Source organism: Hesperophylax consimilis, chromosome 26 (assembly GCF_061612785.1).
Source record: "Hesperophylax consimilis isolate HC1 chromosome 26, BYU_Hcon_1.0, whole genome shotgun sequence".
In the NCBI taxonomy this organism is placed as follows: domain Eukaryota; kingdom Metazoa; phylum Arthropoda; class Insecta; order Trichoptera; family Limnephilidae; genus Hesperophylax; species Hesperophylax consimilis.
This window is the reverse complement of record NC_142861.1, coordinates 29,367,397-29,393,920: the sequence shown is the minus strand read 5'-3', so window position 1 is coordinate 29,393,920 and position 26,524 is coordinate 29,367,397. Positions and strand designations below refer to the sequence as shown.

General features: G+C 36.4%; 1 protein-coding gene across 1 annotated transcript; it reads right to left on the bottom strand.

Annotated features, from left to right (window-relative positions):
• Nucleotides 1–1,292: 1,292 nt before the first annotated feature.
• LOC149411409 (protein lifeguard 4-like) lies at nt 1,293–25,220 on the bottom strand. Its single transcript, XM_089647183.1, has 6 exons — nt 25,096–25,220; nt 20,414–20,504; nt 19,128–19,291; nt 10,396–10,501; nt 4,826–4,977; nt 1,293–3,760 (listed from the first exon to the last, which is right to left on the bottom strand). The coding sequence occupies exons 2-6, from the start codon at nt 20,477–20,479 to the stop codon at nt 3,508–3,510; spliced, it is 741 nt and encodes a 246-aa protein (XP_089503309.1). The 5' UTR covers nt 20,480–20,504; nt 25,096–25,220; the 3' UTR covers nt 1,293–3,507.
• Between the last annotated feature and the right edge of the window lie 1,304 nt (nt 25,221–26,524).

Genomic DNA, 26,524 nt, shown 5'->3' with positions numbered 1-26,524 from the left:
TTTGTGGCGCAAATCACGCGTTTTTATGGCTAATGGTAAATGTGAATATGTATTTCCAGCTTTCGTACTTGGATTATGTGAATTCGTTAATAGCACATTGAGGTACCTATATTGCATGACAATCAAATTGTTTCTTTCACTGGACATGTTAACTAACTTTGTTATATTCAATTTTAAATACAGATGTAATTAAATATATAAAAGATATCACTCCAAAAATGGCGAATCGCCCAATTAAGCATTTTAGTACGCGTAACATAAAACAAGCAAATAAATTGACTGAAGAACACATTTTGGGGAAAAGGCTTTAGTCAGACGTGGTCGGCACATGTCGGTGTCGGTGACAGTTGGCTTGGTGTTGTTTGGCATATTGGTAGTTGGTAGTTGGTACCACTCGCATAGAATAACTGGCATATGTCATGTTCTTAAAAATCACTATTCTTAGTTGCGATCGTTCTTAATGATAACCTTTCTTATTTATTACCGTGATTAATTATCATATGATGAATATGCATGTGTTGAAAAATCACTAGTATTGTAGGTAGGCAGTTCTTAAATAAATTTGATATAGCCCCCCATTTTCTTATAGCCACGCTACCACCCCAAGGAGCTTACTGCTCCTAACAAGGAATTGAAATATGCAAAGACGTGCAGAAATGCTTTATTGAATCAATTATTCACACAAATTACTTCAACATCCACTTTAATAATTACATATTACAACATAATAACATATCACCACTGTTCCGACAGAAAACACAACTTGAGTTCAAATTTTGTCAGAACAGAAATGATATAAATTATAAATTTCATACAACAAAAATAAAGTATATTTAAATAATGACAAAAATGAGTAACAAAGAATATTGAAATAAAAAAAAAAATTGTTACGTAAATTTTTGTTTTACAAAGAATGTAACATTTTGTTTCATTAGTCAAATTTATTTACATAAATAAAGTTTTATTTTTCAATTTACAACATTTAAATAATTCATACTATGTTATAAGTAAAGAATTTTATTCCATTGCAGGAACTTTAAAAAAAATCAAAGTCGTTTTGAGATTAATATGTAAAGGTAAATAAATTAATCTCAAAACGACTTTGCATATTTCAATTATTTAAATGTTGAAATATGCAAAGTCGTTTTGAGATTAATATGTAAAGGTAAATAAATTAATCTCAAAACGACTTTGCATATTTCAATTATTTAAATGTTGAAATATGCAAAGTCGTTTTGAGATTAATATGTAAAGGTAAATAAATTAATCTCAAAACGACTTTGCATATTTCAATTATTTAAATGTTGAAATATGCAAAGTCGTTTTGAGATTAATATGTAAAGGTAAATAAATTTAAAAAAACAGTTTTCTTTTTCAGAAAAATTGTAATAAAATTTTAACAATATCAATAAAACTATTTTTTTTGTAATCTCATAAGACATTAATTTATTAGCATAAAGTTGGGAGTGGATCTATTACTGGAATGCTTTAACAAAGTACCTAGATAACATTATTTATTGTAAACTTTTAAGTTGCTAAGTTTATCACAACACGCATAATTCTATTGTCAAGAGTAAAAAAGAATAACTTAAGATAGAATGTTATAAAAATGCAAGTCTGTTTGTAAAAAAGTGGCAAGATCTTGCAGATATAAAGTGAAACGTGAGCTGAACTGCCGAGGTGAACCACGACTTAAGGGAAAGGAACGAAGCAACTGCAAATGGGTTGCTTCGTTCCTTTCCAGAGATTTGTGGCTCAGCTCGTGCATTTTTTCTCATGCCTATATGCAGCATTTAAAGTGAAACCCTTAACCAGTGGAACGATGGCTACCCATATTTAGGTCTCAACCCTCTAGGCCTTGAGCAATGGCTGCGTAAATTTAGGTAGACATTTAAAATATATATATTATTTAATTTAGGCAAACAGCCCAATTATAAACCCTACAAATTTAGGAAATCAAATTAAAAGAATTTGGCATTCTCAGACTATAAAAATATTACCATTTGTTATTTCGGCTACTGGCATTATACCTAGCTCTCTCATTTAAAATTTAGGCGTATTAGATCTGTCAAAGAATTTATACATAAAAATGCAAAAATCAGTCATTTTAAATATGTACATGTAGGATTAAGAAAGATTTTTTAAATATTTATATTGAGGGATCAGTAGGATTTATAGGTCCAATTAGGAGTTCTACCGAGCCGAACCCTCTGATATGAAAATATCTGGAGTCGGTGAATTATTTTCACATTTGATCTCTGGTGATTTGACGTGTTGTTTTTGTATTTATTTTAAAAGATTTAACACGGACATAAAGTCGGAAAATATAAAAAAGAGATAAACAATGAAATTATGGGTTTTAAACACAGTAAGCAGTTTATATATTTCCATAATCTGAGGTATGATTTTTTTTAATGAACACTGCCGAATCCAGAAGCCTGGAAATCTACATGGCTCGGGTAATTTATTTTGTAAATACCCCATCGCTCGAGTGGTTAAGAAGTTTTGTTTTTCAATCTGTTGAAAATTATAAGCACATAATATGCATAAGGTTTTCCATCTCTTGGAAAGCCTTATAAGAGACTTTTATAGTATTAAAAATGAATTAATAACTTTTAAGTACAAAGAATCTTTTGTTTGAGATTTGTGTATTTATTTGTTTTGTGATTGTGCTTTTCAACTGAATAATACATATGTGTAACAAGAACAAAACGACACTACGTCCAAAGTAGATTATCAGATTGTTTAGATTAGGACTTTTCAATTTACAGAGTTGAATACAATCAAATTGTTTTTGGACGTTTTAAATCCTTGGACATACAGATAATTTATTTTGGACGAATAAGAGCGTAAAACGCTGTCCCTAAAATGAGTAATAATAATTAGGGCCTTGTTTTGCGGCAGCAAAAGCAGTTCTGTAAATGATTAGGGTTGGGGTGTTTGATCAAATCGACTATCGGCGACATATGAATGGTCCTCGTTAAACGCAAATTGTGATCACCTGTCAAACATAACAGTCATGCTGCTATGATTGAGGGCAAATAACAAAAATTAATTGCTGAATGCGTACAAAACTTAACTACAAATCCCAAATTGGAAAAACCAAAGTTCGTGCTAGTTTCGAAATTGAATATTATGTTACTTAGATACTTATATGTTATAATTTATCCAACTCACTCATTTTTAGTGTCGCTATGCCAGGAGGTTCGGTTAAAAATGAAAATACAGACCCTGCACAGAAAAGTCCTACGATGGACAGCGCTTCAAACAGTTCCCTTACGAACTTTACTTAGTCTAGTTATTTTAATGAGCGCTCTTCAGCGCACTCCTTGTCCTGGTGGTAACAATATGGTCACACGCTTTGCCCCCAGCTCGCCGAAATGATACCCACATATTATGTTAGGGCTAGTCTCTCAATTTGGATATCTATGCATATGTATCTCCCTATATATCTACTATCTGTTTTTGCCACCGCAAATCTGAAGCATAGTGGTAATTAATATGTGTTTAGTTCTTATTGACGGCCTGCAATATCCGCAGTATGTAAATGAACAGGTTTATGATATCCATGTACAGGTTAATGGTGGCCAGAATGTACTCCTCCGGAGACAGGTGCTTCATCATCATCTGCGTGTCGTAGATGATGAACAGGCTAAAGACGAGGGCACCGCCGACGGAGATCAGCAGTTCAAACAGGGTGTTCTGAACAAACACGCCAATCAGGCCGCCCACTATCAACACGCATAGTCCGGCAAACAGGCTGAAATGGAAAAATGCACCATTATAAATACGTATATTACAGTCCCTGACAAACTCAAACCTTTAAATGATTTCTATCCTCGTACTTACAGTTTACATAGATAACAAGTACCAAACAATGTTAATAATCAGTAACGGTTAGTAGTGGTGAGTAGTGAGTAGTGAGAACACCTCCCCAGGAGAACCTGTGCTGTGTTATTCTGCCGTCATAAGTAAAAACACAGCAACATCCTAGAAATTGGACAGTCGGTGCTAAGGTCAGTGCGGGGGGTTGGACAACTACTAAACTAAGTAGTTGACGACATGTAAAGAATTTTTTGAAAAAAAGAAAAAGTTCACCCAACACAAAATTTAATTTAACCACTGGAGCTCCTGTATTTTTCTTAAGTGAACTGTCAAAATGCTGAACGCACAGGAATTATTTTCGCATTACATTAGTTTCCAGATTTGGTGTTTTTGAACAAATTTGTAAATAGAAAGACTCTTTCAGATTTTAACCGTTTGAGTGCCAAAAAAATTCATACAGTTGCTTGTAAAATGCCACCAAAAAAACATTATTTTTTATGAAACTATATATTTTTTTAAAACCCCATAAATTCTTTGAATTTTCAAGGATTTCGATGATTTTTTCGGTGTTTTATTAAAGAATATTGGTTTAGAATCACGCGGAGGAGGATCCCGAAGTCCAGGCGTTTCGAAAAAATGAGAATTTTACGTACAGACGTACGCGCGAATCAGAAATCGACGATCGGCAATCTTCGTTAAAACACGAATCGACGAAAATCGACGATTGGCACCCAAACGGTTAATATTGCACATTTTTAAATGCATTTTTTAAATTATTGGATTAAAAGATGGACAAGTTTCCAAAAAAAAAATGTCATTTTTAGGGGTGGGATATAATATAGGAAATGATCCTCTTCATCATCCAAGAATAACAAGACCAACCAAAACCCATCAGGCTGCCCCGAGAGCCCTTTCTTTCCTCTTCCTCGGATGCATTGAAATAAGGAAGGTACACTGTGTGTAAATGTGTAAAGCAATGGTGTGGTCGGTGGTTACTTACAAGGAGTGCATGGAGGAGAAGTCCCTCTTTGTGTTGAAGGTGAAGATAGTGATGCCAAACACCACGGCCAGGGTGAGGAAGAGGGCCTGGATCACAATGCCCTGGTTGTAGAAGGACACCAGCACCCCCACGGTGTACGCTTGGACGATGGTCTGCAAACATTCAGACAGGTCAATTCACACAACCACTAGTACAGCACAGCACTAGCACATCTTTAGGCTGGCTTTACACTCATAACTGGATCACAATGCCCTGGTTGTAGAAGGACACCAGCACCCCCACGGTGTACGCTTGGACGATGGTCTGCAAACATTCAGACAGGTCAATTCACACAACCACTAGTACAGCACAGCACTAGCACATCTTTAGGCTGGCTTTACACTCATAACTGGATCACAATGCCCTGGTTGTAGAAGGACACCAGCACCCCCACGGTGTACGCTTGGACGATGGTCTGCAAACATTCAGACAGGTCAATTCACACAACCACTAGTACAGCACAGCACTAGCACATCTTTAGGCTGGCTTTACACTCATAACTGGATCACAATGCCCTGGTTGTAGAAGGACACCAGCACCCCCACGGTGTACGCTTGGACGATGGTCTGCAAACATTCAGACAGGTCAATTCACACAACCACTAGTACAGCACAGCACTAGCACATCTTTAGGCTGGCTTTACACTCATAACTGGATCACAATGCCCTGGTTGTAGAAGGACACCAGCACCCCCACGGTGTACGCTTGGACGATGGTCTGCAAACATTCAGACAGGTCAATTCACACAACCACTAGTACAGCACAGCACTAGCACATCTTTAGGCTGGCTTTACACTCATAACTGGATCACAATGCCCTGGTTGTAGAAGGACACCAGCACCCCCACGGTGTACGCTTGGACGATGGTCTGCAAACATTCAGACAGGTCAATTCACACAACCACTAGTACAGCACAGCACTAGCACATCTTTAGGCTGGCTTTACACTCATAACTGGATCACAATGCCCTGGTTGTAGAAGGACACCAGCACCCCCACGGTGTACGCTTGGACGATGGTCTGCAAACATTCAGACAGGTCAATTCAAACAACCACTAGTACAGCACATCACTAGCACATCTTTAGGCTGGCTTTACACTCATAACTGGATCACAATGCCCTGGTTGTAGAAGGACACCAGCACCCCCACGGTGTACGCTTGGACGATGGTCTGCAAACATTCAGACAGGTCAATTCACACAACCACTAGTACAGCACAGCACTAGCACATCTTTAGGCTGGCTTTACACTCATAACTGGATCACAATGCCCTGGTTGTAGAAGGACACCAGCACCCCCACGGTGTACGCTTGGACGATGGTCTGCAAACATTCAGACAGGTCAATTCAAACAACCACTAGTACAGCACATCACTAGCACATCTTTAGGCTGGCTTTACACTCATAACTGGATCACAATGCCCTGGTTGTAGAAGGACACCAGCACCCCCACGGTGTACGCTTGGACGATGGTCTGCAAACATTCAGACAGGTCAATTCACACAACCACTAGTACAGCACAGCACTAGCACATCTTTAGGCTGGCTTTACACTCATAACTGGATCACAATGCCCTGGTTGTAGAAGGACACCAGCACCCCCACGGTGTACGCTTGGACGATGGTCTGCAAACATTCAGACAGGTCAATTCAAACAACCACTAGTACAGCACATCACTAGCACATCTTTAGGCTGGCTTTACACTCATAACTGGATCACAATGCCCTGGTTGTAGAAGGACACCAGCACCCCCACGGTGTACGCTTGGACGATGGTCTGCAAACATTCAGACAGGTCAATTCACACAACCACTAGTACAGCACAGCACTAGCACATCTTTAGGCTGGCTTTACACTCATAACTGGATCACAATGCCCTGGTTGTAGAAGGACACCAGCACCCCCACGGTGTACGCTTGGACGATGGTCTGCAAACATTCAGACAGGTCAATTCACACAACCACTAGTACAGCACAGCACTAGCACATCTTTAGGCTGGCTTTACACTCATAACTGGATCACAATGCCCTGGTTGTAGAAGGACACCAGCACCCCCACGGTGTACGCTTGGACGATGGTCTGCAAACATTCAGACAGGTCAATTCACACAACCACTAGTACAGCACAGCACTAGCACATCTTTAGGCTGGCTTTACACTCATAACTGGATCACAATGCCCTGGTTGTAGAAGGACACCAGCACCCCCACGGTGTACGCTTGGACGATGGTCTGCAAACATTCAGACAGGTCAATTCAAACAACCACTAGTACAGCACATCACTAGCACATCTTTAGGCTGGCTTTACACTCATAACTGGATCACAATGCCCTGGTTGTAGAAGGACACCAGCACCCCCACGGTGTACGCTTGGACGATGGTCTGCAAACATTCAGACAGGTCAATTCACACAACCACTAGTACAGCACAGCACTAGCACATCTTTAGGCTGGCTTTACACTCATAACTGGATCACAATGCCCTGGTTGTAGAAGGACACCAGCACCCCCACGGTGTACGCTTGGACGATGGTCTGCAAACATTCAGACAGGTCAATTCAAACAACCACTAGTACAGCACATCACTAGCACATCTTTAGGCTGGCTTTACACTCATAACTGGATCACAATGCCCTGGTTGTAGAAGGACACCAGCACCCCCACGGTGTACGCTTGGACGATGGTCTGCAAACATTCAGACAGGTCAATTCACACAACCACTAGTACAGCACAGCACTAGCACATCTTTAGGCTGGCTTTACACTCATAACTGGATCACAATGCCCTGGTTGTAGAAGGACACCAGCACCCCCACGGTGTACGCTTGGACGATGGTCTGCAAACATTCAGACAGGTCAATTCAAACAACCACTAGTACAGCACATCACTAGCACATCTTTAGGCTGGCTTTACACTCATAACTGGATCACAATGCCCTGGTTGTAGAAGGACACCAGCACCCCCACGGTGTACGCTTGGACGATGGTCTGCAAACATTCAGACAGGTCAATTCACACAACCACTAGTACAGCACAGCACTAGCACATCTTTAGGCTGGCTTTACACTCATAACTGGATCACAATGCCCTGGTTGTAGAAGGACACCAGCACCCCCACGGTGTACGCTTGGACGATGGTCTGCAAACATTCAGACAGGTCAATTCAAACAACCACTAGTACAGCACATCACTAGCACATCTTTAGGCTGGCTTTACACTCATAACTGGATCACAATGCCCTGGTTGTAGAAGGACACCAGCACCCCCACGGTGTACGCTTGGACGATGGTCTGCAAACATTCAGACAGGTCAATTCACACAACCACTAGTACAGCACAGCACTAGCACATCTTTAGGCTGGCTTTACACTCATAACTGGATCACAATGCCCTGGTTGTAGAAGGACACCAGCACCCCCACGGTGTACGCTTGGACGATGGTCTGCAAACATTCAGACAGGTCAATTCAAACAACCACTAGTACAGCACATCACTAGCACATCTTTAGGCTGGCTTTACACTCATAACTGGATCACAATGCCCTGGTTGTAGAAGGACACCAGCACCCCCACGGTGTACGCTTGGACGATGGTCTGCAAACATTCAGACAGGTCAATTCACACAACCACTAGTACAGCACAGCACTAGCACATCTTTAGGCTGGCTTTACACTCATAACTGGATCACAATGCCCTGGTTGTAGAAGGACACCAGCACCCCCACGGTGTACGCTTGGACGATGGTCTGCAAACATTCAGACAGGTCAATTCAAACAACCACTAGTACAGCACAGCACTAGCACATCTTTAGGCTGGCTTTACACTCATAACTGGATCACAATGCCCTGGTTGTAGAAGGACACCAGCACCCCCACGGTGTACGCTTGGACGATGGTCTGCAAACATTCAGACAGGTCAATTCACACAACCACTAGTACAGCACAGCACTAGCACATCTTTAGGCTGGCTTTACACTCATAACTGGATCACAATGCCCTGGTTGTAGAAGGACACCAGCACCCCCACGGTGTACGCTTGGACGATGGTCTGCAAACATTCAGACAGGTCAATTCAAACAACCACTAGTACAGCACATCACTAGCACATCTTTAGGCTGGCTTTACACTCATAACTGGATCACAATGCCCTGGTTGTAGAAGGACACCAGCACCCCCACGGTGTAAGCTTGGACGATGGTCTGCAAACATTCAGACAGGTCAATTCACACAACCACTAGTACAGCACAGCACTAGCACATCTTTAGGCTGGCTTTACACTCATAACTGGATCACAATGCCCTGGTTGTAGAAGGACACCAGCACCCCCACGGTGTACGCTTGGACGATGGTCTGCAAACATTCAGACAGGTCAATTCAAACAACCACTAGTACAGCACATCACTAGCACATCTTTAGGCTGGCTTTACACTCATAACTGGATCACAATGCCCTGGTTGTAGAAGGACACCAGCACCCCCACGGTGTACGCTTGGACGATGGTCTGCAAACATTCAGACAGGTCAATTCAAACAACCACTAGTACAGCACATCACTAGCACATCTTTAGGCTGGCTTTACACTCATAACTGGATCACAATGCCCTGGTTGTAGAAGGACACCAGCACCCCCACGGTGTACGCTTGGACGATGGTCTGCAAACATTCAGACAGGTCAATTCAAACAACCACTAGTACAGCACATCACTAGCACATCTTTAGGCTGGCTTTACACTCATAACTGGATCACAATGCCCTGGTTGTAGAAGGACACCAGCACCCCCACGGTGTACGCTTGGACGATGGTCTGCAAACATTCAGACAGGTCAATTCAAACAACCACTAGTACAGCACATCACTAGCACATCTTTAGGCTGGCTTTACACTCATAACTGGATCACAATGCCCTGGTTGTAGAAGGACACCAGCACCCCCACGGTGTACGCTTGGACGATGGTCTGCAAACATTCAGACAGGTCAATTCAAACAACCACTAGTACAGCACATCACTAGCACATCTTTAGGCTGGCTTTACACTCATAAGTAAAATTTACGACTTACGTAAGTTTTTGATAAGTTACTGACAGGAGCGTTTACATATGCATCCAACTAATGGTAATTAATGCCCACGGAAGTTGTTGTTTACATCTGTTTTCGTAGTGCTTATTTGAGTTCTAGTGTTATTGTTTATATTGTTTTCTGATAGAATATTGCGTATGAAAAGCTGGGCAGGGGTGGCAGAATTCTGAAGATATTCTAAGTCTCACAACGATTCAAGAGGAAGATATTTATTCACTGAGGCAGCGGCAGCTGGCAGGATGAAGAAACGCCCATTCCCACCTTGATAGAAAGTGTTGTGAAAGCAAGAGATATTGATTGCCAAACACCGTACCGCGTATTCAGTGTAGTTTAAACAGACTGGGCAGCCAAAGGTATTGCATATTTCATGTGGAAGATAGTACAAAGGTCTGTGTGCTAACGGGAGCTATGCAAACCGACTCCTTATCAACAATAATAATTAATTTAAAGTAAAATGAGCCTTACAAAAGCGGCAAGAAGGATGAAATTGGCGGGGCTGTCCTTCCTCTTCACAAACAGGGCGATCAGGATCACTATGCTTGATATGAAGGCCACCATCACCATCCAATCGCTGAAACAATAAAACACTCTCATTCACGGTTCGTTAGTAAAACCATCTAATTTATAATAAATACCCTTCTAACCTATTAATGGAAGACATGGCACCATCATGGGATGATTCAATGCTTTGTGTGAAAGCTGATTATTACTTCAATGGTGAAAGACTCAGATGAAAAGAATAACAAAAGAGTATGTATGAATGCAAATGAAGCGAGGAGCATGTGTCAAGGTGTTTATGTTTTGGGGCAGTCCATTCTTTCTGTCTACCTCTCTGTGAAACGGCGGCAGCGTGATGGTAACTTATTTTTCTAATTAAATATTGTAACCATAGAACAAAGAAGAACACAAGAAATGCCATGTAAAGCAAAAGTTTGAGGATTCTCCGCTTAAATTTCATATGCAGAACTATCATTATTAAATTCAAATGTATATAATGCTAAATGAGCTAGAACAAAAAAGCATTAAGTCAGTAGCGTCGTTGGTTTCTGTTCAAACCCATAAGGAAGGTATTTCTAGTGTTCTTCTTTATTCTATGATTGTAACAAATGATTTTGATATATGATATGATATTTGGGTTGTGTCTGTCTAAACTCTACAATTCGGATTTGCTTTGAATTTTAGAGTCATTTTCTAAATTGGAACTGTTTGTTGGAAGAAAACAGGCAAGTGATAATAGTGTCTACCTAGAATATAATATTTTTAACAGAAAATTGTCATTTTCAAAATTGGAACTGATTTATGGAGAATCCCGACTAATCTGTGATTTTTCACAGGTCCGCGCTAGTAGATAACTTAACAAGAAGTACAATAACTAATAACAATTGAGAATATTTAAAATGTGTATGAGTGCTATTGTGTCATTTCAGATATAGCCTAGCCTAGTTGGGCAGATTGCCTGTTCTAAGGAACCAAAAGTGTGTTATAGGTATGAATAATTTAGTGAATATTAGCCTAGCCTAGATGGGCAGATTGCCTGTTCTAAGGAACCAAAAGTGTGTTATAGGTATGAATAATTTAGTGAATATTAGCCTAGCCTAGCTGGGCAGATTGCCTGTTCTAAGGAACCAAAAGTGTGTTATAGGTATGAATAATTTAGTGAATATTAGCCTAGCCTAGTTGGGCAGATTGCCTGTTCTAAGGAACCAAAAGTGTGTTATAGGTATGAATAATTTAGTGAATATTAGCCTAGCCTAGCTGGGCAGATTGCCTGTTCTAAGGAACCAAAAGTGTGTTATAGGTATGAATAATTTAGTGAATATTAGCCTAGCCTAGTTGGGCAGATTGCCTGTTCTAAGGAACCAAAAGTGTGTTATAGGTATGAATAATTTAGTGAATATTAGCCTAGCCTAGCTGGGCAGATTGCCTGTTCTAAGGAACCAAAAGTGTGTTATAGGTATGAATAATTTAGTGAATATTAGCCTAGCCTAGCTGGGCAGATTGCCTGTTCTAAGGAACCAAAAGTGTGTTATAGGTATGAATAATTTAGTGAATATTAGCCTAGCCTAGCTGGGCAGATTGCCTGTTCTAAGGAACCAAAAGTGTGTTATAGGTATGAATAATTTAGTGAATATTAGCCTAGCCTAGCTGGGCAGATTGCCTGTTCTAAGGAACCAAAAGTGTGTTATAGGTATGAATAATTTAGTGAATATTAGCCTAGCCTAGCTGGGCAGATTGCCTGTTCTAAGGAACCAAAAGTGTGTTATAGGTATGAATAATTTAGTGAATATTAGCCTAGCCTAGCTGGGCAGATTGCCTGTTCTAAGGAACCAAAATTGTGTTATAGGTATGAATAATTTAGTGAATATTAGCCTAGCCTAGTTGGGCAGATTGCCTGTTCTAAGGAACCAAAAGTGTGTTATAGGTATGAATAATTTAGTGAGAAATTATTTAAGAATTTTTCCCCTCTAGAGTCCCTTCAACCCAAACCAAATTAACCCATCGAGCCTCAACAAAATAATAGCATGTCATAAAATATTCCTTCTTGACATTCAATTTCAAATACATTTTTGCTATTTAAAACATATTTCAAAAGAAAATACTGCTTTTGAAGGCAGATGAAAGAATTCAGCTTTTAGTATTACAAATAGCAATTAAAAATATAAAAAATTTTGAATGGAAACATGGATAATTTTTTTAATATTTTGGTCACTTAATGGTTTGACATATTAATGAAATAAAACAATCAGGACTCTGTACATGACTGCGAATTTATTTAATTTATTATGACCAACCGGTTTCGCTTAACACAACATCATCAAGGTACAAAATTATTTATTTTCCGACTTTATATCCGGGTTAAATCTTCCCCATAGGAAAAACTAAACCCTTCCACACACTTTTCCACAAATCATCATCTAGTAAATCAACATTATGCAAGTGCATTATACAGGGTGTATCGGCACGTACCCGACAAACTTTAACCAGCTATTCCTAAGCATATTTGGAGTAAAAAATCTTATATGCACTTTGCTGTCCGGTAACGTTTTTTTTTAATAAAAAATTAACTAAACATATTTTCACCAGTGGCGGCCGGTGGTCAAAATATGTGGCGGTTCACCGGATTACAACATTAAGTCAGAAAATAAATTAAATAAAGGTACATAGCTATTTATAAAGAAGTTCTATTCTCCACTTCTTTTGTTTAGCGAAGACCTCTATGACTCTCGTGTTGAAATCAGGCATAGATTGAATAAACCTTTTTTCAATGCTTAACACTGATAGAGCGTTCAGACTGTCCTGGCTAAACGTGTTTCTTAAAAAGGATTTTATTCTTTTTAACGTTGAGAAACATCTTTCGCTTTCAACTGAAGTCATTGGAATGGTGCACACAAGTTTTAGTAATTTCACAGTCTCGGAAAAGTCTTCTAATAAACAAGTACTATAAAAAAGTTGTAAAATTGATAAAGCTCCGTCAGCTTTTGAAAAATCGTCGCGGGCGTAAATTGCACATAGTTCACCTTTTAGCTGAACTTTATTTAGGAAGTCATATGTTTTAAGCGTCACATTGAAATCATGTTCTGTGAAATTTGACCTGTACACGGTGAATTTTTCGCAATCGAGTAATGTTGCTGCAGAAAGATGTTTACTGAATTCAAAGCGTTGTTTCATTTCGGACAGAATTGTATCGCAGACCTCTTTACAAATAATTGATTTGGTTGTTTTTAGTCGTTTAGTAGGTGGCTCAGAAAAATTGTCTGTAAAATTGCGTACATTTTGAACAGATTTTTCAAACTCATTGAGGTTATTTCGGATTATAACGGGATCTAAGTTTTTTAACTGCAATTGTCGGAATAAAATATCACAATGCGGCATAATTTTTAGATTAGATTTAGATAGTAAATGACAAGAATTATGTTTTTTGATTTTTTCAGAAAGGTGAGTTAAATCAGTAACACCGCTAATTGTCCAAACTGAATCAACATCGTAAATTAAACACGGAAAACAAAATAAACTATTCAATTGATCACATCCACAGAGCCAAGAAGCTTTGTTATACATTGTTTTGTTAAATGATCGAGTAAACTTCTTCGATTCAGATTTGCACTCTTGTTTTATTATCAGTTCAGGTTTAGGTGGACCGGAATTTTTTATTATCACTTTGTTTTCAAAACTCGACCTATTGTTCTTAACACACTTTAATCGGGAAGAGTAGTTCTACCCGTTCGGTCGATTGATGCTTAACGTCGGGAAGGGTAGTTCTACCTTCTGCGCCCGCCTCATTTCAATGGCAGAAAAGAAGAAATTATCTGATGTTTTTATATGAATATTATATACCAATCTCTTTATAAAGGTCCCAACTGTATGTACATAATTATCAAATTGCAATGCAAGTCTTTTTTTTGTATTTATCTTGGAGTCTTTTGTGTACATCGATATTTCAACTAAAATGGCCATTATTATTGAACACCTGACACTTGATAGGTATTGCGTTTGAAGATCAACGAAATAAGTAATTTAGATAACATATTCTGTTATTCTAATAATTCAATTCCTGGAACCAGGGTTTTTATGACCATGAAACCCGAAACAAATCTTTCTATCTCTGTTCCGCACCCACTCAACTTCTAGGTGCGAGCGAGAGGAGAGTGTCGAGCATTTAAAAACAGCAGGTAACGGCAAACACAGTTAGGCGGACCATAATAAATATTTACAAGTGCGTGCCAGTTTTTAAAAAGCAAATTGTCCTACGGTTGTGTTCCGAGGAGATAATATTTATATTTGCTTTTTCAAACCTTTCAAAATGGATTCTGAAAATTACGAAAGTGATAACGAAATCGTCGCAGATAATTTATCTGCCTGTTCTAGTAATTATTTGCCTGAATTTCATAGTGAAAGAGAAGAATCTAGTGGGAAGTAAAGAAATTCCTTGTAGGAAAAGAATGTCAGTGATGCCATTACAGTTCAGTGATTCTGAAGAAAGTGATATGGAGGAAGAACAAGGAAATATTAGATGAACAATTTTTAGACGTAAACTGTAACTGATTATATAAAGGTGATGAAAAACTTAAACCTAATAGTGTATGGTGAAAAAAATAAACAATATTATGTGAGCAATACGAGAAGCATTCTACGCTAAGTGATTATTTTAAATTTCATTTGAAAAAATAACCATTATTAGCAGGTTCCGATGGTTTTGGTCCGCTGTATCGTGCGAGAGGCAATTGCACACGTGGTATTTCAATGAGTAATAATGTGTTACTCTGACGATACTTGAGAAGTGGCAATTGTTTTTGTTTTTATAATGATTTGGGCTTGGTGAAAATATAATAATTTGTAATTTTATAAAATTGAAACCTAGTTTATACTTAAAAAATTGAACACTAATGACTCAACAATGACTTTTTTTTCGATTTATTATGTTGCATTAGAAATAATACTTGGTTTTCAGCTACAAATTATATAGCTTGGGTATGCTGAGTTAGTATGTAGAAAATTTTATTGAAATATTTCCATTATTTACGAAGATATAGTGATTTAAAACAAATTAAACAAATTCGCGCGGGACCTTTATTTTCGCCCGTTTTCAGCGGTCAGCCGGCGAAAAAATAACCCGATCAAAGTGTGTTAATATATTCCACATTCAAACTCATTCTTAATTTATACGTTGAACAAACACAAAAGTAATCATAAATTGGTATAACCTGCAATTGATATGCCTTATTAATAAAATTGATATACAAGATCGATATAACCTGGAATTAAACTTCAAAACTTTCGCAGAGTAAGAAAAGTTTTAAATTCAACAGATAATGCCCGGCGACTACTGACTGAACTGATAATAAGTAATCTGACCATCACTCATCTCTTAATGACAAATTTTATCTTAAATGCTTGTATCGAAGAAGCGAAACATTCGCTGAAAATAGCAGAGGGTAAATTGAAACCACGATATCGACAATAACATCAAACATACGTGTTTTAGTTTAACTTTCTACTGAATAAACCGTTCCTTCTGATGTGGTGGTAAAACTCCGAACGCCGTCCATGATATGGTATTATTTGCAAAGAATAGTATGAACTGGTATGTACCCACGCTTTCGACTGTTCCACAGAATATGCGACAAAGCAGTTAAATTTTGGATCGCAATCGAAAACGAACTGCTACGAACATAGGCACAACTCGGTCTGCAAGTTAAGCGCGCTAAGTAGGTACCTTTTGAATGAGATATTATAACCGAACCGAGTTTCGTATTGTGATTAGCCATGTCGGAAATATTGTTGGTTGTTCGGCGCTCGGGAGCACATATTAGCTGGCCGCCACTGATTTTCACCACATGTCACCACTGTTTTATCGTTTGTCAAAGTTTGAAAGCAACATCGCAACTCTTTCCTGACGTCGCTGCGAACGAAGCCCGTATTACACAATCCAGTACCAGAAAATAAATATTTTATTTAACAATAATGATTATTCACATTTTTCGTATGCGAATCACTGATTGTCTTCTGTATTGTACACATCAGTTTTATTTTTGTATCGAAATTGTTTCACCTCTGGAATGCTCTGGTTTCACCTCTTACGCGTTTCACGTATTAAATAGTCTAATTTTGAAACTAAGAAACTAATTAGTAGGTTTCCTGAATTTATAATCGAAGTCCAATAATTCTGAGCACATTAAAAAACAATTTTCCTCACTTAGGTACTTATCAATAATAATAATTGGATTATTTGAACAGTGCCGTTGTTTTTTAAATCACCGTAAGTGCTCTGTCAAAATGTTACTTGCTAGGCTATCCTACAACGTATATTTTTTAATAAATTTAGTTATTTACAACTTCGCGGACTGTGATTTATGAATATTATTGCTTATGTTAAAAGCCTTCTAGAATTACCGGAACATAACGAGCAGCTTGACACACTTAAGTTTATTTCCACTAATTTGAAGGTACAAAGAATGTATAGTTTTAAAAACAATCCTGATGAATCAAAAAACGGTTCATATAATACCGCTCAACAGCGAACAGAAAGCACTCACACAAAGGAAAACACGTCATGACTACATGTGATTGACCATCTGGCAAATGAATGCTGCCAGATTGCTAAGTGATTTACATAATAATTAATAAATTTTATTTAAAACATCGCAAATTTTTTAAAAACTCGACAATAAATTACAGCTATAATTTAAAAAAATATTCTTAACCCCACGCTTTTTCGTAATTGATTAATTAATTCAGAATTTAAACGTTGCTTGAAATGACTAGCCGTATTTGGTGACCAGATCTGATTATCCAGGTTCAGAATTTAAACGTTGCTTGAAATGACTAGCCGTATTTGGTGACCAGATCTGAATATCCAGGTTCAGAATTTAAACGTTGCTTGAAATGACTAGCCGTATTTGGTGACCAGATCTGAATATCCAGGTACTTCCTCACCTTCCACTCCTTCCCGTAGCCATAAAACTTACCCCAATTCAACATAAAAATTGTGTAGATTATCGGATGTAATGAAATGCATAATAATTAGACCCCAAAATACTTAATTATTCAGGGAAATAAACCCCTGAGTCATCAGTTGGAAATACCAACGACATTAAGTGAAATTTTAAACAATGCAATAATAGGGATTAGCAAATAATAATTTACGACAATTTACTCGGAAATCAATAAAGCCAGGATAATAAAAATAGAAAGTTATCACTTACGTCGTCTGTAAGTGGCTTTACCAAAGTTTGATAATGCCGTCAGAAGGTGAAACAGCTGTCACGCGTAATAATAATTACAACTAGCAGAATTTGTTTATAAACACACTGTTTTTATAAATTGTTTAATAAGACTGAAAAAATAAAAAAAAATCTCTAAATTGAAATGGAGTTCTACAAACTAAACTTAAAATCAAATAAATTTATTGCGAAGGTTCAAAGTACTGTACTGTAATATTATATTCAATAATACTTGGAAATATTTTAATAAATGTTTACGTGTTTAATTATTGTTTGAAGTCAGATTAGAGCGATTAAAAAACCCACCTGGCAATTCTTATTCGAGTTTCGTTGTATACTTACGTATTGGCGCGCTTTTACAATCACAATGGTATGGCATCATTCGTCTCATTTTTAACTATTATTATTTAGTGTGTAGGAAAGAGCGAAGATGCTTTTCGACACACTTGCTAATAACAGCCCACACGGGACTTGAGACAGAATACGTGTGAAAGAGATGACAGTAGCGCGGCGTTGCCAAGTACTTTACCCCTATACTGGGGGCAGTAACAGCAGGAGTGTGGAAATTTTATTTATTTTTTGTTTTTAAAAGAAAAAAAATGTTACCGGACAGCAAAGTTCCCATAACATTTTTTACTCCAAATGTGCTAAGGAATAGCTGGTTAAAGTTTGTCGGGTACGTGCCGATACACCCTGTATAAGCAAAATAAATACAAAACATTACAAGAACAGCACGTCAACTCACCAGAGATCAAATGGGAAAATAATTCACCGCCTCCAGATATTTTCATATCAGAGGGTTCGGCTCGGTAGAACTCCTAACAGGGCCTATAAATCCTATTGATCCCTCAACATGAATATTTAAAAAATCTTTTGTTATCTTACATGTATTCAAAATGACCGACTTTTGCATCTTTATATATAAATTTTTTGATAGATCTAATACGCCTAAATTTTTAATGAGAGAAGTAGGTATAATGCCAGTAGCCGAAATAACAAACGGTAATATTTTTATAGTTTGAGAATGCCAAATTATTTTTATCTTTTATTTATATTATAATTATGTACAAAGTTATTATTGTTTTAAAGTGCCTGCCAATGGTTTTTATTGTGTAAACTGTAATGTACTACTTTACCCAAGACTAAAAAAAAAATTATATATGTAATACAAAGGTATTATAGAAGTAAAGATATTTATTTTAAAAATTGCAAGTCTTGACAAACATTTTTCAAATGTTGTTTCATAAAATTATTTCATCTATTCGCGTGTCTGTGGCAAACTTTTAAATACAAATACAAAGTGTAGTGTTTTCTCTTTCTAACACTGTAAATCATATTATTTTTTTTTTTTTTTTTTTTTTTTTTTATTTTTTTTTATTAAAAGTATACAATACAGAATATAGTATATTATATAAAGCATCGTACTCCCAGGAGTTAATAAACTCATTATGAGTTGGTGTATGGCGGTATGCTTACTTTTGATGTATGAAGAGTTTGATGGGCTCCACGGTCATGAAGGTGGCTCCCACCGCGATGGTTGTCAGCAACTGGATGGTTAGCAGGGAGTACACCTTGCGCACAAAGCCCAGGCGGATTTCCACCGTGGCTCGCATCACATTGTTTTTGTACGCAAAATCATCCTACAAAATGATATATTTATTATTAGACGGACAGAACACACGGCTAGCGCACCACTCATTGCCAACTAGAAGAGCAAGTTACAACATTCATTCCAACAATGTATAATTATAGTCACAATTGATTATAATAAATATACACTACATTTTGTACTTTTGACTGCAAAATTATTTATTTGCCAGTTGGGAATGCCTCATAAGCTAAGTGCGCAGTTTGGTTGTGGATGAAAGTTTGTTATAATTATTTAATGAGCGGGCAGCATTCTGCTGATGCGCTCACTTCTGATTTCACAATAAGTTTAACAGTGATTGAGTTTATTTTATTTAAAATAAGTTGATCCTTTCTTCTCTCCAAATAGGAATCCAATAGAGCTTTATATAGGTTTATATTAGTAGAATGCATGACAAATTGTGGAAGTTTGATCCATGCATCCCCTACTCTATTCGCAAGGAAGTGTTTTCTAGGATTAGATGCAAAAGGTGTCCATGGAGATTTATATTTTTGTCGGTTGTGAAGATTTCTTCTCATGTCACCCAACCCATTCTTTTAATGTTGGTAATCTTATTCCTTGAGTCTATCTTCACATTGCCGGTCTTTCAAAGTCTTTCTCTTGTTTTTTGTAATACAATATTCTCTTATTATTGTTTTGTATATCGTGGATGAAGAAACATTGCCGCCTAAGCGATATTTTTTTTTTTTTTTTTTTTAAAAGAAAGACAAACATTCCCGGGTCACGGATAACCCAACAATGTTTGAAAATCTCCTACTACCACCACAGAAAGCCGAAAAATGTTGCTTGTGTTGTGATGGAGGACTTAGCCAGCCGAGGAATCGAACACGCGACGCTCGGGTGAGACCCAAGCGCTATGCCCACTCAACCACTGACCGGTCATCTATACAATCTAAATATCACTTTTTATATGAAACTCAATACAGAAGTGAATTTCGCTTCAGGGTTTAGGCTCTCAACTACTAATAATAATTTATAAAAATATAACCAATAATAATTTCCTCAATTCCAGCTATAAAAAATGTACGAACCTTTTTTGAAACTGTGTACAAATGCTACAATGTCATGTTTGTTATTAATAATAGTATATAAAAATATTATAAATACTAATTACCTCGATTCCAGCTTTCCCTCCCATCTCACAATCCTCTTCCATCAACAAAAATGGTACGTTGGCCATTTTTCGTTAGTAGGTTCCTTTATATCTGAAACAACAGTAAAAAGTAGTCATAATTTCTTTATATAGTATTTTTCACTGAAATTCCCTCCAATGGAAAATATTATAGCTTAAAACATATATATTAATTTAGATCAACAAACTCTGATTCTGAATACATAAGTTTTATCATATGAAGAATTTATAAATCGTCATTTAAAAACGAATAAAACACACCGTTTGGTTGGTAACACTGAATCTGCTGATTGATCAAATCCAGTCTATGTGAGTTATGTGTCTATGGTCTACAATATCCACAACAGGGTTGCCAATTCGTGGGAATTCCCCAATTCGCGCGGAATTTTAAGATTTTCTACAATTTGATTTTTTTGCAGAGAACCTTTTTGTGGAGAAAATGCGGGGATTCTGGGAATTTCTTGACTATTCAACCATATTGAAAAATAATATTTACAATAATTGTGAGAACATTCATTTCTTTTTCATTTGCAGCAAATTTTCAAAAAAAGTCTATTTTTGAAGCCTGAACTAAAGAGAAAATCAGAAAATTAAAAACCGGATAATACAAAGTAAATGCTAATTTCAATAGAATATTGTTTCATTTTAGAGGTAAATTGTGGGAATTTTGTGGGGAATTTTAACATCTCGGTATTTAAGAAGATGTAAATTAGCAACCCCGGTCCACATTCACATTAGAACCCATGAAAATGTTATAATGTAGGTTTTTAAATACTGGTAAATTGTGTATCGGGTACAGTCATGGATGTATTTTTGCTCTTTGATTCAATACAATAACATTAGTGACAGATGCTAACATTTTACCTAGTGTTCTTAAAGGCGGGTAATCTTTAAAAAAAAGGTCTTTACTCCTATACAAAATACAGACTAGAAATCAATAGTCAATATTTAACGAAATTAATAAAATGATATGCAAAACTAAAACCCTCACATTATAATATCGAGGTATGCGCTGAGATTTAAAAAAAAGATGATCACAGCTATCCTGGCCCCTATCCCCTTCTCCTGGTACAGAAGCAACGCAGCTGACCTTAGATGATTTCCGGAAAGGTATGAATGAATTTGAAACTAACATCTATAGAAAACTTGAAATGGAAAACTTAGAAACAAAGAAATCATTAGAGTTCATTAGTTCACAGTACGATGAACTTCAAATAGTACTAATAAATAACAAAAAATTGGAGGATAAAATAGAAACCATTGAAAGTACGATGACAAGTCAAAAAAATCTATTAGATACATGGAATTCAGAATCGCTGATTTGGAATACCAAATCAAAACTAACTGCACAGAAATAACTGGAATTTAAGTTCAAGAACACAACAAACCAGCAGAATATTATTAAGAGTAACTGACGCCACAGGAATACAGTTAGCTTTAACAAACATAAAACAGGCAAGGAGTAATCCAGAAAAAACACTCAAAGCACCTCTCAAAATTGTTGGTAAAATTAGAGATTCTTCAAAACTAAACCTTTTGATAAAAAACAGAAAGAATATAAACTATCTCAAAATACGTGACTTAGTGAAACAACCCATTTTCATCGGAGAAATTATAGGCCGTACTACAAAGAACTATTGTGGAAGAAAAAGGAAACGACAAGGAAAATGGGCTACATGTATACATGGTACAAGAAAGGAAAAAAATGTCAAGAAAATCCGCAAATGATAAAATTATTTACATAAGACACCGACGACTTGCGCAAATCAATTTAGCCTTTCTTCCACATATATGTATTCAGGAAAAATATCACAGGAAACGTAAATGCTGAAGTAAAAATCACAAAAATGTCACTTGAACAGTCTAAAATGTGGAGAAAAAAACAGTTTAAATATAATACATCAAAATATCAGAAGCCTTAATAAAAATGTTGATGAAACTGCGATCCTATTAGACCAACTTTCTTTTGATGTCGACATTATAATTCTCACAGAATTTTGGATAAATGTAAATACCTACGCTCACCAAAAATTATATAACACTAAATTGTAAAATATTTAACACTAAAATACACAAAAACCAAAATGATTGAATAATTGTGTACTTAAAAAATAATTTGGAAGGAGATATTCAAGAGATTGACTTGCACAATGCAAATTGTATAAAAATTAAATCATGATACTTGCATTTTTGCAACCTACAGATCTCCTGCGAACTGCAACATATCACCTTTTCTGGAATCACTAGACTCCTCACTTACCCTAGTACGAGATATCAGGAACCTGTATATTATTGGAGACATAAACATCAACATCCTTGACACTGGGAAGCAGCACCCGCAGTCACATGATTATTTACTTCTTCTCCTCTCTCACGGGATACTTGCAGCAGTTAACAAGCCAACTAGAGTAGAATGCAATACTAAAGAATTAACATCCATAGACTTGGATAGACCACATCATGATTAAAACTAACAATAACTACTCACCAATCAATTATCACTGACCACTACACCCTGATTCTAAATGAACAATCACAAATTATGTTTCCCAATACAGAAAATATATTTCAAACTAAAACAAACATTGACTATGATAAATTGAAAACCTTGTTAGAAAATGAGACCTGGAAAACAATATACTATACTCAAAACCTGGAAGAAGCTTGCCAACTCTTTGTTGAGCATTTACAAAATAAGATAAAAATGAGGTCAACGATAAAAAAAAACTACAAACATAACAACGTACACATACAAACAAAATCCTAAAACCTTGGATCACACCTGGACTACTTAAATGTATCAGAAAGAGGATGTTCTTCACCAACAACTAAAAAATAATCCATTTAATCTATCCCAAATATTTTTTTTATAAAAAATACAGGAATATATGCTCTAAATTAACAAAAAAAAATTGATGACTCGAATAATGACCAAAAACGTATTTGACAACTAATTAATGAACTAACCTACACAAAACACAACAAAGGTAAACAAATCCAAATAATAGAAACTGAAAATGATATCATGTCTCTACACACACATGCGAACCTATTATAAAATTTTACTTATAAATACTTTGCCAACATAGGCACCGAATTAGCCAACATAATACACCTACTTTCATTTTTAAACCAGAATACTACCGCACATACCACGTCTCCAAGACCTACTACCAAAAGTGAATTAACTCATATCTCATCTTATTTTAAACCCACATCCTCATCAGGCAGTGATGGAATCTCAGTAAAAACAATTAAATATCTACAAGATGAACTCATTGATCCCATCCACTTTCTAATATCTAGATCAATTCATCAAAGCTTATTCCCATCATTACTTAAATTGGGCACAGTAATACCAGTGTATAAATTAGGTAATCAAAGGAATATTAGTAACGGTAATTATTTACCTACGACTACCGTTTGAGAAAATATTCCGTACATGTTAGGTTAGGTTGGATTAGGTAGAATTAAATCACAAACCAGTCTATACAAACCTAGCGTAGCCCACAAACTACTTGAAAACTGGGATATAACTCTAAAGGGGACGCGAGCAGGCGTTATTAAAGGGGCAATGTTTTGTAGTAGTAAAAACGGTAGTCGTAGGTAAATATTTACCTTAGTAACTACACACCAATCATACTTCAAAATACCTTATCAAAAAATATGGAAACAACCATTAAAAACCAACTAAGTTGAAATAGCCTTGAAAAAAATAACTTATCGTCACAAAATCAATTTGGCTTTAGGAAAACTCGAGGTACATCTGACGCCATTGCCCTAGTAATAAATAACTTTTTTTTAAATCTAGAAGCAGGTAAAAAATGTATTGGATCAGTCCTCGACCTTTCAAAAGCCTTTGACAACATAAACCACAAGTACCTTTTTAAAAAAACTTGATAACATAGGAATCACAGATCAAGAATTATTATTATACGATTATTATTAATCGCTCAAGAGCAGCAATATTCTCGGCTGCTCTTGAGCGACGTGCACGGGTTTTATTCTTCACATCACAAAGTTATCCCAACAGCTCGAATTTTTCCACCAACTTCTGTATTGCGGTCCGACAAGGTGCTTCACGACGACCCAAAAATGTTCGAGTTTTACGAACCGTCTCTGCCAAATTTTCACCATGTGAATTTTAATGCCTTGTTGAAGCGTGTATTCGTTCCATTATTATTAATGGCGTAGTTTCTACTTGTCAAATGTCAAAAAATGACAGCTTCAAAAGTAACATCTACCGAAATAGCGGGCTATTCAAAATAACACCTCTTATTGGAAAACCCTATACTATAAACTAAAAAAAATAAAATAAATAAGGAAAATAATTAAGTACGTTCCAAAATATTTACAATTATTTTCAAGGCTGCCTGAAATATGTCACGGGACAAATTTGGCCGAAAAATAACAGCCATGACATGGTTGTTTTAACAATATTTCTTTTAAATTGTGATTAAAAATAGATAATATACTTTCTAATTATTAAATAACGTGACGCATCCACGAATATTTGCTTACAAATAATTTTTACTCAACCCTATTGCATTCGTAGGCAAATTTCGTTATCGCCTTTTGAGTGTAATAAACAATCGAACACCCGTAAATGTTATTTAAAATTCATTTCAAACAATCTTAACACATATTTGTTGACGAATCATTACCGTATTTCGCAAATGTCACGTAAATCCAGATCAATTTGATTTGATCGCACAAACAGCTGCCTTTTAGACATAAATAAACCACTTACTAACTGTTACGACTGTTACTAACTAGACCGATATCTTCTGGCTTTTTGTATTGAAAAAGTTTGTACACTATTTAACCACGGATATAGCCGACGGAGCGGTGATGATAGACAAGGTACAGAAAATCAAGGCCATTTAAAAAAAATGCAACTATAGACAATATAATGGCACTCAGCAATTCATTATTTAGCCCAAAAAACTAATTTAAAAATAAATAAAAGTTCTTGAAGCAGAAAAATATCGTAATGTTTTCTGAGGGCAAAATTCATTTGACTAAGAAAATGAACTTTTACAGCTAATTTTGAAGAAAATTTGCTATAGTAATTGAGCAAAACAATTGATATAGATTCGAACCATGGAAGTTAATATGGGACAACTGCGCGCTCTGGCTAACGACACAAACATCGACCAATTTACCATAAAAAACAACATACAATATACAATTTACACATAGACTCACTGAACATTTCTACAAATAACTTTAGTCTTATTAGATTCACAGACTCGGACGCGGACGAATAAGCAGCGAGTAGTAGGTATTTCCTAATCTCCCGACTTCCTTCCCAAATATATAATGTTTATATATCTATGTATATAACGTCTCATAATTTTTACGTTTATAAATGTCTATACCTATTTCCCATAAGTATATATTTACATAAAAACATACACACACACATACCTATAAAATGCCTGTTTCAAGTTGACAGACGGCCGTTTCTCCTGAATATGGTTTTCTGGTTTTCTAATTTCCCTTATTTCAAGAGGCAAATACGGATGGATTCCTAAAAATAAGGCGCAACTGAATTTCCTTCCCGATCCCAACATAACACAAACAGACGCGTATGTAATATATGGCCACGGTTGGCTGCTGGTGATGTTGAAGCTGAAAACATGTAATTTTAGTAGGGTTTTTACATAAAAAAATTCCCTACCGAGAAAACACAAGGTCTGTAAGTCTATAATAGCCCAGTAACATTTTAAACACCCACATGAGGTAAAAATTGTTGGGCGCAATACGCCGTTCTGTTTATATGAAGAGCATTAAATTTAAATTGAGTTAATTAAAATCATTCACCACTACATGGTAAATAAGAATCTAGAAAATAAATGAAAAAAATAAGAAAATTTGCAAAACATGATTGTGCTTATTTATCCGCGAGGCCTAGTGATGGGAATGATCGAAATATTTATATAATCGATTTTTTTTAACCGAAACATCAAAAGAATCGAATGATCCATTCGAATGAATCGCTCGGAGTGCGGGAGCAATAGCTACGGACAGGGGCAAAAAAATTTCCGTCGGGGGGGGGGGGGGGTAGGATTCTAAAATAGAAACTCGAAT

Bases quoted from the DNA above. Each gene is read 5' to 3' on its own strand.
- LOC149411409 (XM_089647183.1), bottom strand. From the start codon at position 20,479: ATGGCCAACGTACCATTTTTGTTGATGGAAGAGGATTGTGAGATGGGA. The intron at 19,292-20,413 runs GTAATTAGTATT...ATCATTTTGTAG, and splicing joins GAGGGAAAGCTGGAATCGAG to GATGATTTTGCGTACAAAAA. The intron at 4,978-10,395 runs GTAAGGCTCATT...GAATGTTTGCAG, and splicing joins TCATCCTTCTTGCCGCTTTT to ACCATCGTCCAAGCGTACAC.